Source organism: Aythya fuligula, chromosome 5 (assembly GCF_009819795.1).
Source record: "Aythya fuligula isolate bAytFul2 chromosome 5, bAytFul2.pri, whole genome shotgun sequence".
NCBI classification, from domain to species: Eukaryota; Metazoa; Chordata; class Aves; order Anseriformes; family Anatidae; genus Aythya; species Aythya fuligula.
Genome location: NC_045563.1, coordinates 10,875,984 through 10,894,141, shown reverse-complemented (window position 1 = coordinate 10,894,141; position 18,158 = coordinate 10,875,984). Strand labels below are relative to the sequence as shown.

The following is an 18,158-nucleotide window of genomic DNA, read 5'->3' as shown; positions in this document are numbered from 1 at the left end:
CTGTTTTTTACTGTGAACTCTTTGCAGAACTATTCTTGCCTAAAAGCCATGTTCAAATAACATATTCCAGATAAAACCTAACACTTAAATGAAACAACCAACTGATTGTCATGCAGTATTTCTACTACCCTAAGATAACACTTCCTTTTTTTTTTTTTTTTTTTTTTTTGTAACAAATGTTGCAACTCCTGGAGTTCAACATCCACTAGAAAGTGAACTGTTGTTTCACAGGTCAAGACCTTAGGATTTATCTGGACTTTTTACTTAAAACTCTCGAGTTCTTTGAGTAGCTATGTCCACAGTGACTACACACAAACTACTTCACACTGCTGGAGAATGGTACAGATTAGGAGATGTTCCTGAAACATTAATTTCTGCCTGCCTTAGGTGTTCACTTTCTTCAAAAGCAGTCCCTGAAGTAGATGAACAGATCCACAGAATTTTAGGCTATTACCAAGTACACACATGCACAGAAACCTCACTGCTTTCTCAACCCAGGTTAAGTAGGGGCCTGCCATTTTTCTAGGTCAGCTTCTGGTCTGCCCACCATACCACTGTCCAACAATCAACTCACAATACCCCTGTCCCACAATCAAACCCTTTGCAAATTTTGGCATGTCATGGCCACACCGTGCTTGGCAGGAAAGCCCTGCACAGCACACCCTCCCGTTCCTGACACCAGATGAAGATAAGGAAGCCTAGCCTTAGCCACTGGCAGCAAAGTTGTAATCAAGTGCTAATGGGCCCAAGTGAGCCTTTAATGGCAGTCACTGCATTTGACTTGATGTGGTATTACTTAAAAGAAGCTTCCCGAAAGAAAGCTAAATTCCTTCCTTCCAGAAATCCTCTACTTAATCATCTCTTTTGCTGACAGCTACAGCTTTACTTATGTGTACTTAAATGCTGAGAGGTTGCCTTTGAGGTTCTCCAGGAGCATCCTACGCCTCCTAGAGGGGGCATGCTCCTGAATGCTGTGGTAGTGGCAAGCCCTCTCAGATTTGTGCGACTGATGAGACTTTCATTAAGCATATTAAGAAGTAAAGCTTCAGTCCAGGGTCTTGGGCCTGGCGAGTCCTCAAAACACAAGGCGTTCCTATCATCCCAGCATGATTCAACTTGCTGTCCAAAAAAACAGATCCAGCAGCCTTTGATCTTCAAAGATGACAAGGAACAGCCTCTGAGGCAGCCAAATGCGTCTTTCTGCATTACCAGATTGCTACAGAGACAGGCAGATGGGTGGAGCAGCCTCCTCATTCCTACCATCGAAGCAGCCCAGCTCTGTGTTAAATTATAGCAGTATAGAAGAGTACATATGGCAAGTGGGAGAAGATATCCCAAATTCAGCTGTGCAGCTGCTAGGTGGGACCACCCTGCTCATGCACATATTGAAGAGACACTTGTTTTGCTGCTCTGAAGTCAAAATTAGCTAGTCACATCGATGGCAGAACTGGACACGAGAAACCTTCTTCAAAGGGACCCCCCTTTAGCAGTACCTTGCTAGCATCTCACACTTGCAAGTGTTTTAATATATCTGTGTGAATCTTCTGTCTTTAGGACAAATGCAAATTCAACTGCACCAAGAAATCAGATGCACAACTGATAAAAGTTGCATTGCTACAACTGAAAGCAAGATTATCTTACCTCACCAAATGCACCTCTTCCAATCACTTTTATAATTTCAAAGTCATCGCGGTGAAGTTGCATCTCCTTTACCAACTTCGTAAATGGTCTTGCTGTTTAGGGAAAAGAAAAGGAAAACTCTATTAACAAAAATCCTATAAATCAAAGTAATCCATAAAACAGAAGTCTGCAGTACGTGCAGTATATCTAGTGCGCTTTTCCAACTACTGCTAGAATGTACAGATAGAAGAAAAACATTCATTACAGAATGCAATTAACATTTAGAATTTAAAAAAAAAAAAAGTTGAATCCTATGAATACTGAAGCTTTTGGCTTATGACTGTATAGATTCCACCTTCTGCTATCAGTTAGCTTATCTACCATATTTATCCACCACCAAGAACTGTGCTGTGAGCCACAACCCAAGTACTCTAGCAGTGATTACATGACCACACAGACTTGACATTTCTATAGCTGCAATCAAGGAGGGCTGTGCATGAGATAGACAGAAATAAGCTGAAGTTCCCCTATTTTGTGAGCAGAAAGCTATAGATTCCATTACTAAATCACCCTAACATATGGATGGCCAGTATCAGCTTCAGCCTGGGATTCTGCCTTGCTTCCATTAAGTGCAAAGTCTTTCAGAAAGAGGTTTTGATTTGCCACCCTGCCTTTCTTTAGGGTTTCACGAGTCAGCAAAGGACCAAAAAAATGGGAGAAGAGCTCGTTCATTATGAGTAAAACCCTAAAGAAAAAACCATGCTATCCTTCGGCTACTGGAATAACTTTCCTCTTAAGCAGAGTTCACTTTCATTTTTCATTTCTTCAGTTACTACAAACTGAAGTCTTAAAAGCCCGCTTTCAGGAGATAGCTGTCTGCTCAAGAGCAATGAACTCTACATAATCTGTTACTTTGAATTATCTTTTCTATTAAAAACAAAAAAAACAAGAATCATATTTGCCAGATCTCAGCTAGAACAAGTCTTGAAGGGCTGCAGCCTGAAAGGTGTCCAACAATTAACTGACCTACACTTACTTTGCTATAGTGGTCCTGCTGGACTCCACACATTTCTCAAAGCATCTAGCCAATACATTCTGCTGTACCTGCAGATACCTGCAGATCTTTATCAATTCATAATTCTTTCTCACATATTCTGCAAAGAGCATTACTGTTTAGATACTCGTTACAATAATCATTAATAATCAGAATAAATAGTGAATTGTTAGACCAAATCAATAAGAAAGAACAGTGGTGCCAGCTGAATTGTGCAAAAGTACGGTGTATACACAAGGAATGCTTACACATCTAATTAAGCACAAAAAAAATGTTCTTTTCACAGAATCACAAACATTACCAGCCTAAGAAGACTGAAGGTTTTAAAAACATTTTCCATTTGCACCGAACTACAACTTGTAATTCCACCCAGACTCCCATTTTACCTCCCCGTGCATTATGATTATAAACCAATGAGTTAAAAACCAAGCAGAACTCCTATAAAAGAGGGCACTGGACTGCCAGTGTATTTCAGATGCAAACAAACAAACCAAACCTTACAAATGCACAGGAGCCACACAAGTCTGAACTCAATTACGGATTCTATAGGAAGTCAAAGCATGAACACCTGAAAATTTGTCCGCACAAACTCACAGCAGCTAATAAAATGAAGAAATACCCTGGCTAAAGAACAGCCATGTTTCTTCTCTGTTCTTGAGAGAACTGTTATTGAAAAGGTTTCATCCACAAGCAATTCCCCTCTCACTGGATAACTTCAGGTTTCTCCAAAAAGTGTGAAATTTCATGAGGAACCTACTCGATTCTCCTCTTCCTTAGGGCAGAGATGCCCACCAGTCTCTCCCACAGGGGATAACAGACTATCATCATCCCAAACCCACAAATCGGTCTAATCTGACATCTGTACAAGGAAGCACCACTACCAACAATCGTGTTATACATCAATTATTTCCAAGGTGGTTCTGCCTCTTTCCCCTTCCATCAGATCAGGAGGGATTGAAGAAATGCAGTTACAGACCCAAAATAAGTGTGAACATTTCATACCCAAGGTACGGATTGCTATTGCAAACACAGGTCATCAGACTAATTGAGCAGAACACCACCTTCTGGTTTTATTACAATTCAAGGGAAGTAGGAATGAAATCAAGTAGTTTTATTTGTGGAAGATAGTAAGCGATACTTTTTTTTTTTAATATCCAGTTTTAATGAAAATTCTAGTCACTAAACAGAAACCCAATGTAATTGGTGCAAGTACTTATTAAAAAAAAATCTTGCCACTGCAAATCAATTGCAAGTAATTTTCAAAGCAGGCCAACACAAACCTACACAAGTTTCAGCTTGCTGTCTCGTACATTAAAAAATAACCTTATTTCTTTATTTCTTACATTTTCATTACTTTGTCAACGGGTGATGCTGTTATTTTCTAGTTTCCCTTGCTTTGAAGTATACCAAATTTCACCTTGCTAGGAACCGGGATTCAGTTTAGAAATGCATTAAATTGTACTAAAGCAAGTGAAAATTCAATTACTTTTCTACTTTAAAATAAATATTCGTTATGTATCAAGCATAAAATGGACTCAAATTCAAGCAAAAAGAAGAAATAGTGACTGCAAAGAAAAAGCACTACTCCTACCTTTCTGGGCACTAGATCCTTCAGTACAAGCAGACCTCTCCCCCTGCCCCTCCATCCCAACTCCAAGACCACAAGTCCTAGGCCAGTCCCACTGTTTCCATCTTCATTTGTCAGCGAAGTACCACATAAAATTAATTTAACATATGCAAATGAAAAGAAGTTTTCCTTCCTAAAACAAGTTATTTTTACAGGCTGTTTGTGCACTTCATCAACATTGGCTTTTACTATTTAGGAAATGTTGGTGGTAAGAAACACAACCACTTCAGTGGCAACTCTCTTGGGAAGTTCAGCACCAAACATGAAGAGCTGAACACACAGAAGGATAACACACTGGATAGCACTTCCCCCAAAAAGGACAACGGCAGGTCTTTGTCAAGGTATCTAAGGCTTCTGAAAAGGAAACAAAATTTGAAAATAGAACCAAATTTCCACAGAATCCCATCATCAGAGACCAAAACGGAGTTTAGGCAGCAAATCAGAGCCCAGAGGAGGCAATGAAGCGGTGATTCTCAAACTGATGCTTACTTTATTGAGATCTGGGAGAAGACCATTGTTTGCAGCAGCACGTAGCCTGCTGCTTTCAAGTACTGCATTGCACAATTTTTACCTCTTAGTGAGTGGAATCACAAAATGCTTCCAAGCTGCTTTCCTGCTTCCCCTCAGGACTCCTGTTGTTCACCCATCCAACACCCAGATCAGCAGCACGCACAAACCAGGCAAAACTGAAGCAGCAGAAACTTGCTCCACAAAGTAAGAGCCCCATGGGCTGCCTTTGCCAAAATGATGCCAAGTGATACACCCACCGCTATGTAACTGGTAAAGGGCTCGAGCTTTTCTTTTTACATATCACTATTTTATAAATACTGAACTCAAAGCAGAATTCTCTCCATGTACTGGAAGGAATAATTACATTTTACTGATTAGTTTTGATCCCAATATTAACAGCAGGACTTCTGATTTGGAGCTGATGTAAAACTTTCTGAAAGTATTTCATCTGGGCAAACAGAAGCATTAACTGTACTGGGGGTTTTACTGGCAGCCACCACTAAATTTTGTTATATATACACACTGTTGTCAGGGTAACACTAGCTCTGAGTAATTGCGTGACTTTGTTTATTCACAACTGAGGCTCTGATCAACATTTGGGACAGGCGTTCTGCGTGCCATGTATTTGTATGCAGCACCGGCTTTGCTCTCAAGCTGATTTTGCATTATTGTATTTGCACTTGCTTGGAAGACGGGTGTTTTCCATAAGGCCACACAGGAAAAAAAACAACAAAAACTAATTTTTAAGGAGCCAAGAAACGTCTGCTTTCAAGAATTGTATTACAAAACATTAATGGTCTATGTTTTGATCAATATTCACAAATGGAAGCCAAATGCCAACATTTATTTCTTCACTGAAAACCAAGGTATGTACGAAAGGCATAAATTCTCCACCCACAAACAAATTATATTCCAATCATTCTCCTCTTTGCCTGATAGATGGGACTAGGATGTTTTGTTTGCGCAGAAAGGAAACATCAATTTGAATAATTTGAAAATGTAATTTGAAGCCCAGTCATAGGTAAATAGCTTTGTGATTTAGGTCTCTTGTGTACATCTACACCGCAGTCACTTTGTGTTATTCCACCTGACAGAAGACATTTCCAGGTGGAATGGTTTCCGAAGGCCCAGAAGCTGCAGGAAAGGACAGCAGCGATGATGCGATGTGACAGCCAAGGTGCCCTGTGCTCTGCTACCACCACCAAGGTCAGAAGCACACGCAAGATTTCATTTCCAAATGCAGGTTCGGGGAAGGATGGTGCAGTACTGTCAACATCCTGCTCAAAAATAATAGGGCAACCTTCTCCAAGCTAGAATGTGGTTAAAAGCAAAAACCATTGACATATGTTTTGGATTTGTACTTTCTGTTCAAATTCTGAACTGTGTAGACTGTGTTAATAATTTACTGCCCAAAATCAGAGCAGCTTGTACCTTTATGTTGGAGCGGACAACAAAACTACCCTGGGTTTGTGATAACTCCTGCTTCAGTGGAGTAGTCCAGCAGCTCTGATTTGAGGACTGGTGCATGTTTTGTTTGGCAGTGCAAGATCCCAGAAATTCAGACTCACAAAAATCACCGAGTAGAAACTGCCAAATGTTCAGGAACATCTGATGTTTTGTTGTAATTGGCAACCTCAAGCTTCAAATAAATGTGACAACTGTAAGGAACTAACACACAGAAACACAGGACAACTCAGGCTGAAAGGGACCTCGGGAGGTCTCTAGACCAACCTCCTCGCTCAGGTCACAATCTCTATTTACTTCAGAGCAGGGTATGGGTATGCTGCTTTTTTTTCTGGTCAGGTCTCAAACACCTCCAAGGACAGAGATCCCACAACCTCCCTGGACAGCCTATCCCTATAGCAGACTGCCCTGCACCAGAGCTTCGCAGTTCAGAACTGATCTTGTGAGTGCTTTGGGTTTTAAGCCATTATATAACGAGATGATAACGTTCAGGTAGACCTGCCCAGAAGGCATGTCCAAACCATCTGTTCCACAGAAACTCATCTGCCATCACACTCCCTTTATCTACTCACTCCCTGCACAAAACATCACGGTAGGAAACCGTGTGAATTGCAAAATATTAATGTCAAAAAAAAAAACAACAACAGAAGATGTCGCAGGTAATTGTCTGTGGAGCCACAGTGCCATCAGGCAGATCCAATATTTCATTTAAGATGCTTTCTTTGGAGAAAGCACATGAAAGAGAAGCGAGTTTTACCATCTCCCTCCACCACCTCCTAACTTAGGCTCTAGAAATCAAGCAACTCGTTTGCCCTTTGTGCACCCTCCTCAAAGCAGCAGCATTCCTGTGATATTGCTGCTAAAACAGCAGGCTGACAGGTTCAACAAGTTAGCGCTCGTCGACCTGTCTTGAGAGATACCCACACCCAGGTAGCCCCAACCAGCTTCCCGGGGCTGATAAGTACCTGCCACAACCCACACTTTCGCCTTTTAAAGCAGTACCATCCTCTCGCCGCTTGATTGTGTGATTTTCCCTCTATTTTAGAGGTGTAAATTTCTGCTAATTCCTCCATCCTTTGTTGACTCCAGCCTTCGTTTCTTCCAGTTACAGATCCTTGCCTCCCTTTTCCTGTGCAGTGTTTCCTCTTATCAGCCAGCCCTGTGAGTGCCTTTTGTCAGGCTGCTTTCCTAAGGAAATACGGTATGTGAGCACGCTGCTTGGCAATCCGAGCCCAGTCCTCCTCCTCAGCAACTTCTGATCCCTGTTAAGACACTTAATGAGGTTTGGTAAAGGGGATATTAACTTCTCCAAAGATACCAAGTTCTATAAACACCAGTGGTGATAGGAAAGATGCCCACAGTGTCATCCCACGATGGGAAAGGCTGCCGCAGGTGTACAGCTGGGCAATGAGCACACACTGAGCTGCAGAGCAGACACACCTCGCTGGCCCTGGTCACGGAGGGAGCTGTAGGTACAGCAGGGGACACTGACACGTCGGAGGGAAGGAAAGGAGCGTCAGGAAAGGGAAGGCAGTACAGTAGGAAGGGCAAGGAAAGGAGGTAGATCGCAAATAGATGGGAAGCCAAACTTGTGCTGTACAAAGCTCTGCTCCTTACAGACAGAGGTGGCACATTTTGTGTTCTCTGCCATTTTCTGCTGGGCGTTTCACCCCTGCCATGCCCTCCCTCCCTCCCACATCTCTAACACACACACATCGCTTACTCTGCCTGGCTCCAGCTCAGTGATCTGAGCCTTCATCGCTCACTCAACATTCATTAGCCAAACAAATCCAGTGGTGCAAGACTTTGGTTATCAACGAGCACAAGCTCCACTGGATTGAACACCTGCGAAGCGAAGCTGCTTACCCACGGTGGGGCATTCACAGCCCTCGCAGAACAGCCTCCTGCTGCTCCGCACGCTGCCAGGCCCCTCGGTCCCCCAGCAAGGCCACCAGGACTTGGCGAGCCTGGCTGGGCAGCACTTCGTCATAAATACCTGTGCTAACACATCAAGGAAGCCTGAACCTCCTTGAGGCCGACTGCCAGTACTTTTCAGGAGAATTAATAAGCAGTGAGTTTATTAAGGAATTTAAGATTGGGTTATGAAACTGAAAACCAGCACACAAAAGAAACTCTTTCCTGAAGATGGAGCGCACAAAGTTACAGGGCTGTAATTAGGGAGTTTGCTTTGTTTTCCGAAAGGCTTCCGACATACATAAAACAGAGTGCTTGGACACCTACAGTCAGGTACCTTGGTGGCACCTGGACTGATTTGGGTTACACAGTCACATGCAAAATCCTCAAAGACTTACATGGACAAAACAGTCATCACTTTGGGGCATGAACCAGAACTGTGCGTTGCAGAGCTTCTGCAGGATGCTGCAGGAGGGGCTTCATCAGTCACAGCACTAATCCTGGCATTTAGGGTTTGTATACTCGTTTGGGATAACTATCTACAAGAAAGATGTAAAGGTTTTCGCTTTATCCTCCTTGCTAAAGGGTAATGGCATCGGGAAGTGCTCTGAAGAAAAAAACAGAGCAGCAGCACTGGTCCTGATCCCATTAGTATCACTGCACTTGCTGGCTGAAGAGCCAGGCATTTACCTTGAAACCTCACCCGTGGTCGCTGCGATTCATTCAGCGCAGTTTTTGTGCGGCGAGCCCCAAAAGCAAGCAGCACATAGAAGGGCTCCACGGGCAGCAATCGCTCCCACTGCCAGCTCGCTGCTGAATGCCACCAGGAGCACTTAGGAGCTGGCTCGCTGCCCTGCTGGCCCATTCACCGCCTCTCGTGCTTACAGGGAACGAACACCAAGGAGAACACTCGAGGTTTGCACAGACGAGTACCGAGGAGCACACCGAGGTCCAAGTGACGGGAGGCACTGCCAGCACCACCCCTGCCAGCGCAGCCGTGCTCCTCGGAGAGCCAGACAGCACCTGAGCTCTCGCAGGCCACAGGGGAAATACGCCCTGGCTTACACGTGCAAGAGCAAACACCCAGCGACCGTCTGCTACAGATATAGAGAGAGATAAAGGCAGTAGCTCACCTATGGAAAAATAACGGTCAGGTAAAACAAAAACCGCACGCAAATCAGACCTAAAGGTAACGGCATATGCCAACACGACAGATCAGGCAGGGGTCTTTCCAGTACCAAAGTTTATGCTGGCAGATGGAACTGTCAGTGCTAAAACTGAAGAAATACATGGTTGGGCAGAGCATTTAGTTTGGGAAACCTAAAGAGACTTCACATCCACAAAGGCTTGGTGCAGCTTCACCATGTGTAACACGTATCGGGGCACAGACAGACCTTTCTACACCGGGTGCCACATTCCAAGCAATAAAACCTGCACCTGCGTGAGTAATAACCAGGGCATTTCAAAACAAAACAAACAAAAAGTCAGTAGCGTGAGAGACTAAGGCCTGTCCCAACCCTCTTATGAGAATTATAAAGCTCCTGGAGAAATCATGTTCCTGACTGCAGTCTGTAGGCCCACCTTTCGCATCTCTTTCCAAGCTTTGGCAGTTTGGGAGAAGGGAGGCCCTGCTGACCCCCTAACCTTTGGCTGAGGGTCCCAGCTCTCCCAGCACACAGATGGATCCGCGGGCAGCCTGTCGGCCTCCTCAGCCTTAGAGACTTCACCGACTGATCTGCTGTGCAGCAGCCCAGTAATGTCTGCACGCTGTGATTTTCTGAGGAGACTGAAAGACTGCATTTTGCTTCATACTTGAATTTCATGAGGTTTTCAAGCATGGTGTTTTCCTTCCTTTTAAACATTGTAAAGAAATACGAGGAAAAGATCACCATTCCACAATAAAGTATCTGCTCTGCTCTTAACCAGCTGTTAATACCAACACCTTCTTAAGCTTCATCTTCACTTTGTTTTCCTCAGGAGGATCAGATCCAGCCCAGAAAACACACGCACGCCGAGTCACACAAGCTCTCTGAATGAGCCTTTCCCAGACACTAACTCCCTGACCTCCCAGACGTCTGAGACAACTGACGGGGGGGTTGCACGACCGCTTTAATCCAGGAAACCCATTCTGCCGCCGGAGGAGTCCCTCCTTCCCACCAGTGCTCTGCTTTCATTGCCTGGCTCATCGCAGTGCTCACGTGGCACGTCGAACCAGGAAACGTTTCCAGGCGAAAGCTGCCTTGTCCATCCATCCCCTCCTGCCCCCTGTGACTCACACACAGCTGCAGCACCAGCGGCAGGCCGCAGGAAGAGGCTGCGGGGACAAAATGGCCATTTTTGGGTACTCCAGGCTGCTCCCGGCCACCCTGCAGCACATGGGGATGGGGTCTTCCAAGACGCACGTCAAAACGCTGTAAGGAAAGGGCGACAGCAAACACTACAGAACACAATACAGCTTTATTTGTTTAGGTACCTGAATGGTGCTGCGCTCCGAGGCCAGATTTTGCAGGTGCTGGGAGAGGCGATTGAAGCTGCAGCAAACTGAGATCGCATACTGAAGCTCAGCAGTAATGGAAAAAAATGTTTCATGTTTCGGTGCGAGCAACTAGTTCCAAACAGTAAAATATCAGTGATTCAATCTCCCTCATTCCATAACAAAGTTGTAAATATTTCTAAAATCCACTGATTTTCCTGCATGATGAATGATCTAAAAAGCAGTTAAGAGTAAGTTTTGTAGAATACTTTGTAGGTTATGACTACTCAGAAAAACCCTTTGGCATTCTCACTTATTTTTCTGATGGTCTCAGACTAAAGATTAAGAAAATCTCAAATTTGAGCTCTCCCAAATTTCAACGGTGAGTCTAACTAAATTGCATCAGAACCCAGTCTCTCGCACACCCTCCTAAGAAATAAAAATTCCAATCTGATGACCACACTGTGATAGAAGCTTACACATTCACGTTAAGAAACAACCCTTACATCATCACACGAGCAAAGTTTGAGCTCTCCAACTGCAGGCTTTATTTCATTTTAAAGGGAAAATCTACCACGACAAGGAGCATTTTATCAATTATTTACAGTAAATATACTTATCGTTTGTTTTCTCCGGATATACACAAGCCGCTCTCAAGTAACCAAAAACTTCACATATACATTATATAACAGCAAAATTCATACATTACTTTGGTTCTCTATCATGCCACCTCTCTTATTATAAAGGTTTGACATTTCTATTAATAAGCTCTTCTTGACAAAGCACCCCCACACACACATTGGCAGTAACAGAAGAGAAATTCACCTTACAGGTACCGCTTTTCTATGCCTATAAATTTAGAGTGAATTTCAGGTGCAGCTCAGTGCAGTTAGTGAGGCAATCCCAGAGCCCTGCACCCAGAGGGGCAGTTGCCCAGCCCTGCTCTCCTCCCTGTGTTAGCTGGAACAAATTTGGCAGGTCAGGGCTCACCCATCCGATTCTGCTCCCTAACCCAGCAGAAAGCTGAGCTCCCAGGAAACATTTCCAGGTAGTTGAGCAAACTGAATTAGCACTGCCATTCAGTGACACCATTGTATAGGGTCTGGGCCAATACAGCAGGACAAGCAAGTAAAAGGAAGGGTTGCAGGGTATTTTTTCAGAGGTCATCATCTGAAATAGCACAGTCTGAGATGAGCTGAACCATCCTTCCATCCAGCAGCCCTGGCACTGCACGCAAGGCTGGGTGAGGGAGCAGTGGGATCGCAGTGACACTTTTTGCCACACTTCAGTTCTCATCCAGACCAACACAATCATCAGGGAAAGCAAAGACCCAGGGGACGAGGCACCAGATCCAGCTTTCAGTGCTGCCGAGCTGCACCTGGCTTGGGTTGGTTTTGTTTCTGATGGCTCAAGGCCGCTGTGCTACCACAGAACCACCCTGACGTGCCCTCCAATACAAAGAGCGCAGACGACAGCACCTCGGTGAAGCACAGGTGTGGCACAGCTTTCTGGTCCTCCCACTTCCTTCTCCACGGCAGCAACGTTCAGGACATTTTCTCCAACATTACTCACCCCGGTTCAGAACGTCCTTAGAACCCCGGACCTCATTAAGAGGTCAGTGGAAGTCAAACTTTTGCTGCACGCAAAGGCAACAAAGACGTGTGCCAAGCAACTGCTGGAGCCAGGGGCGAGTACCTCAAGTTTCTCCAAAGCAGAGAAGAGGGGGATTACCTTTAAATCTGAGGAGAATACTAAAAAGTCTCTTGCTAAGACTTGCTTTGCATTGTAGTGAAAGGTTCAGAGAGGCTTTTTTACTATTTATAGATAGCTTTTCTTCTTCACCTGCTTTTTACACTAACCCCACAGCCCAACATGCTGTCCCTGGGACACGAACTCTGCAACCGGAGCCCTTCTTGCTCTGAAGCACAACTGGCCAGTATTTAAGCTCAGACTGTAATGTCTCGCTGGTGGCAGAGCTACACAAACCCCAGGCTCTCCACGCTTCAACACCTCTGTCTGGACGTGGCGAAGAGCACCAGTAACAGCAGCGGAAAGGGGTGAGCACAACTCTTCTAGACTTGCAAGGCACGATGAAAACCTTCTCTGCATCTTTAAGCCTTAAGATGCGTTCCTCTGACACAACACTCCCATATCCTCTCCCCCCAATACTATTCTCCCCCGAAGAAGACAATATTTATCTTTTGTAAATAATATCAATTATTTGCATAAGTTACTTGGGAAGAGCACCACTTCTGATTCCGCCAAGCACCTTTTCCTTAATGTCCAATTCGGACTCAGCACGTTTTAAAGCTTGTCTACAGCTGTCCCCAGGCATCCCATATGCTACAGGGAAGACTGAGAAGCCTGGATATCACAGGGAAAAATTAATGGAAATACATAAGGAGATGCTACATCTGGCTTTAGGTGTTGATCTCCAGGAATGCAGGTGGACCACTAACAAACAGTACAGGGGTTTTTAGTTAAGTGCTCATGGTTCAAAAAAGGCAAAAGTTGACAACAGAAAACTGAGAAGCCTGCAGAATTGCAGGTTTTATTTGTTTTTGTTTGTTTCTGAATACTTGTTAAAGAGCTCTGAAAGAAAACATTTTGGATAAAACATTAGACACATCCCATTTAACACAAGCTCAAAATTTCTCATCGTCCTTTAAACCAGATAGGCAGAGAAATCAAATCCTGGAGTTAAAGTGAATTTTTTTAGTCTGACTGTCTTAGAACTGAAGAGCTTTACCATATCATACATATGCAAAGCCTACAGAACAAGGATCTAAAGAGAAGAACACCATGCCTTGTTCAAGAGACATTTCAGAGTCCCCAGGCCTTCTAAGTTTAGCTCTCTCTAGTACAGTCAGGAAGATTTTCTTTCTTCTCTACCCCACACCGTACATTTCTGGCACCTACCCCCACACAACTTTCTTCTTCACAATTTACACGCAATACACTGAATAAACTTTCCTTTTATAATGCATGTGCCAAAAAAACACAGACTTTTGCATTTTAGTGTTTTTACCCCTGTCTTTTCTTAAGATCTTTGCTGTGTTATTTTTCAGGAATTCTCCATTCAGTCTCATGATTTCGGTCAGTCTCCGAGCAGGCTGTCAGCCCTCTTGCTTGTGTATGCTTGAAGCCAGTAGGAAACGAAAATCTGTTTGTCGTCCTTAGCTGATACCAAAGTTACATCCGTTAAAAAAGGAAAAAGAATTTCAATCATCGCACTCAGCTGTAATTATTTATGCCATTCCTTTATGCCTTGCTCCTCACCTTTTCAAGGCAGACCTATCAATTAAGGATCAGCCCCACAAGCTTTAATGACAGAAACAGCATCTGAAAGAACATTCTGCTTCTAGCTTATCTTTTCAAATGCCACTTTTCTGTTTTCAACTCTCCCCTTTACTTGAATTTAAAAGATTATTCTCATGGCTTCTTTGTTTAGCGAGCACTGCATCCCAAATCCTTTTGCCCTAAGATTTACTTCAACACATTTAAGCAGAGAATTGCCTTGCCATCCCCACTTACAACCCATCTAGATTTGGGTTTGATCTTGAAAATGCAAAATCAGGTACTGGATGTCCAGAACAAGCCTGTGCTAGGCTGGGAATCTCAAATCTTTATTTACACTGCAGTCTTTATTTTGGTGGCTCTCAACCTCTTCATTTACAAATAGTTGAAAATAACAACCCAAACCTTGCGTGCTCCAGTGCAGGAGCAGGGTGAGCACCTGCAGGTCAGCACAGACGCAGCTGGGGAGCCCTACCCGTGTAGCTGGGCTCACAGAAACATTTCCAGAGTAGGAAACAGCACAGACACATTAACTTCCTTCCAGAGATCTGACAAAGACTGTGGGCTCCGAGGAGAACATAAGCAGAAGACAAGACCACAAGCAGAAGAACAAGAAGGAATTTCAGCCAGTCTTCAAAATATTTTAAGATGTTGTGAAGTAAGGGCAAACTAGCATAGACACTGAAGTCAACTATTTACGCAGAGAAAAACCAAATGGTTGGCTTTCTCTTTCTTTATATGACATTTTAGCAATACCCCATTCCTTTCCCCTCTTTTTCCACACGGAATTTAATATTTTCCTTTACTAATTTATCTCCAATGTCATCTAAATAAACCCTGGCTACTTTGCCCATTCAGTGATTGTTTTAGTTCTTAAGTAATTTTTTCCACTTGTATTGACTCACTTCAAGAAAGCATTCAGTCCCAAACCACAATCTTCTAAAGATTTTCAAACTTTGCAGCCCTGATACTGCAGCTCAGGCTCTCATTTTTGATGCTAGCGCTGCGGAGCTGAGGCCACGTAACCCTTTTGTTCCGTAAACAGATCTGGAAGTTTCTAATGGAAAGAAATCTGGAAGAGGTATAATCTTTAATATTTTATTTTTCCATCTCTGTGATTCTCAGTGTTTATACCAGTTACCATCTCCTTTTTTACCCTACGTGAAAGAGATGCACGGAACTGCTCATCTGGTAACACGCCATCCCATCTGCAGGTTGCCACTGCGAATCCAGCAAGGACATGAGTCTCACCAGTGCTGTTTTCAATCTGTTGACAGTTTCACAGCTTTTGAAATAACATAAAAGCTCCAATCTCGCTCTTACAGACAGGTACATACCACAAGGCTATGACACTGATCTCTGAAGAGATACCATGGCACACTGAGCGGAAGGAAGAATGGACTTATAAAGCTCATCTTTGTTCCTCAACCCCCCTGCAAAGGACTTCAAGTCTTGAGGACTACTCTTCTGGTAAAGCTTATACCCTAGCAGCCAGGCAATTTTTACTTTTATCGTAGCTTCTTGAAGCTTAGATCTTTATCCTTAATAACTTGATTTTTTTAAAAAAGTTCCTATCAGCATCATTTTAAAAACCTAGCTCTATTAGGTCTTTAAAAATAAGCACCGGGAGCAGCTGTGTCGAACTGTTTCATGAACTGTTTCCTAAGAGCTGAGCAGTTTGTGTGCTTGCTGTCAGCAGCTCACCCCTGCCTGTCTGCTCAGCTTTATCTTAAGGGAAGAAGGGACGCCAGGAACATTTACAGCTGTACTGCGTGAAGTCAACATCTAAGAAGTTGGTCTTTTCTGAAGGACTGCCCTATAAGAAACGCATTTTCAAAGAAATAAGAAGTCATTTTGGTACCTCAGCCTTGTTACACGAACAAATCACAGCACACCAAAAAACCTCAGAAGCCTAGTAAGAATCTTTCAGTCATTACCTATTTCTGAGTACCACCGGTCTCATCTCACCCCTTCAAAGTCTCGTTTATCAGATGGTTTAGCACATCACCTCAGTTTAAGATTTTCCTTAAAGTCCAGACCACCTGGTACTTCCCAAAGTGATAAAGATGGTTGGGCTGACCACTGTTTGTAGCATACTGACCCACAGACTGAGCGTGCTTTCCCCAGCCCTTTCTAATGGAGGTACCTGCTTATTTTGATTCTAACACTGCAATTTCTCATTCAAACACTCCGACTCCTCAGCAATCTATTTCTGGACAAGTGTTAAAAGATTGCAAGTAGACAGCGTTGATTTCCTCTTCCATGAATTGTTACACACAGCTAAATTTATTTCCTTGCCAACGAATCATTTACACAAAAGCCATAACAACGCTCCCCACCTAAACCCCTCAGAAAATAGAGAGGACGGCTTCTTAAGTGTTATATGGGACACGAGGGGGAAGGGAGAGATGAGGGCAAGGAGATTGGAGTAAGAAGTAGGTCTTGCCCATGCTTCTATCTTGCAGAAAGATAATCCATTATCTTCCACCAGCTGTCACCCATTTTAGAGCTCCACAGAGAGCTCTGAAGATGAATTACTGGGGCACATTTGCCAGGGAAGTCTTTGTATTGTTTTCTGCTGTGGCGACCATGCACGCACTCAAAGTAAGAGCCATCAGCACCAATGTGTGATGATACAATCGGCGAGGCCAAGCACGCTTACAGCCATGACATGAGCGTGCGGGGCTGTTTCATAGACATCCCTGCAAGGCAGCTGCTCTAAATGCAAAGAGTAAACAAGAAATACAAATTCCCAGCAATGAAACAGAAGAGGAAATCAAGGGCAAGAGGGGAGGAAGATGACATTTCTCAGCAGTTTTATGCAGCAAGAGCTGGCACAGAAAATGTTATTGTCATTACTTCACTCGTGTTTTTTCCCAGGGTATCTGCACAGTGTGCAGGTACATCCCGGCAGAGAAGCTGTACATTGAAACTGGAACATTGCGAACCACTTCTGTGCATCAAACACGAGCACAGCTGAGAACTGAACCACGGCATCTGAAACAGCCACACAAGACTTTTAAAAGGTTCTTCTAGAAGATTAACACACAGCATCAATTGCTCACGTACATGCACAGCCCCTGCCCCAGAAGGGTAATGGAGCATCACATCGCAGCACGCAGCGCCGTCAGGGAATGCCCCCGACACCCACATAGCGCTGATCGGGATGCCTGCCAGGCTCCCAGGCACTCAGGAACCACGGGTATTTTGAGAAATCCCGTCATGTTCCTGTGAGCTGGGGAAGATTCCCAGCTGTAAGCAACCAACTCATAAACATGGACATAAGTTCACTGTATGGAAAGTCAAGCATCACTTAGTACACTCCAACACCACTTACGACACACTACTAATAAAGGAATCAGTTCTTGTTTTCTGTCTCCTTTACACATTGTTATCCTTCCCACCAACAGTACTTACCGTGCTATTTTCCGTACAGTGATATGATTTTAACACTGAAGCTGTTATTGTGGGTTTTGGTTTGCTGATGCACTACCACTGAGAGTATCGGCACTGAAAAACATACTTTAAGTCCAACTTCATGCAAGTTTTACAGGTTTTTATTTTACAAAGGAAAACTAAAACAAGGGGACATCTTTACAGCTTTAAGGTGGATTTCATCCTGTTGTTAGCTTGGTCAGATAGAAGAATACGACAGACAGATCCCTTTGATACAGCTCTCACAGCCAGCAGAACAGCTAAACCTGTAATCTTCATGCCCACGTAGGGCTCGCAGGCTTCTCATAGCTACACGCGACAAGACTTTAAAATCCTTTAGCTGCTATCAAGACTAACAGCTAGACATAAGGAAACCGTACTCTCAGAAAAGCAATTGACATAAAACATAGGTTCAAAGTTCTTAAAACCTGTTCTGGTAACTCTGTTCCAGGAACAAGGAAGCTGTTCCTTTTATTAAGTAAATGGCAGAACACCACAGACAAAAATTAGTTCAGTTTCTCATCATTTACAAGCCTAAAATTTAGTTAAAAGTTTGTCAATACTTGTATTCAGTCTACATGGTAAAAAGCCAACCCATCATGGTAAACACTTTAAATTACAAAAAAAAAAATGAATGGTACATTCATACAAGTTGTTTGAACTACTTTATCTGCCAACAACAACAAAAAAAAGGATTTCATTTATTTCTGTTTTCATTCTGAAAGGCCTGAAGAACAACTCTTTTGTGTTCAAGCAGCCATGAT

The 18,158-nt window shown here is 43.6% G+C and overlaps 1 protein-coding gene across 2 annotated transcripts in view; it reads right to left on the bottom strand.

Annotated features, from left to right (window-relative positions):
* Window positions 1-18,158, bottom strand: part of CDC42BPB (CDC42 binding protein kinase beta) — a 94,186-nt gene that overhangs the window by 65,184 nt on the left and 10,844 nt on the right. For both annotated transcript variants that reach the window (XM_032188912.1, XM_032188913.1), the window contains exon 2: window positions 1,642-1,733. In XM_032188912.1, coding sequence (XP_032044803.1) covers window positions 1,642-1,733 — 92 coding nt within the window. The remainder of the gene's footprint in view (window positions 1-1,641; window positions 1,734-18,158) is intronic.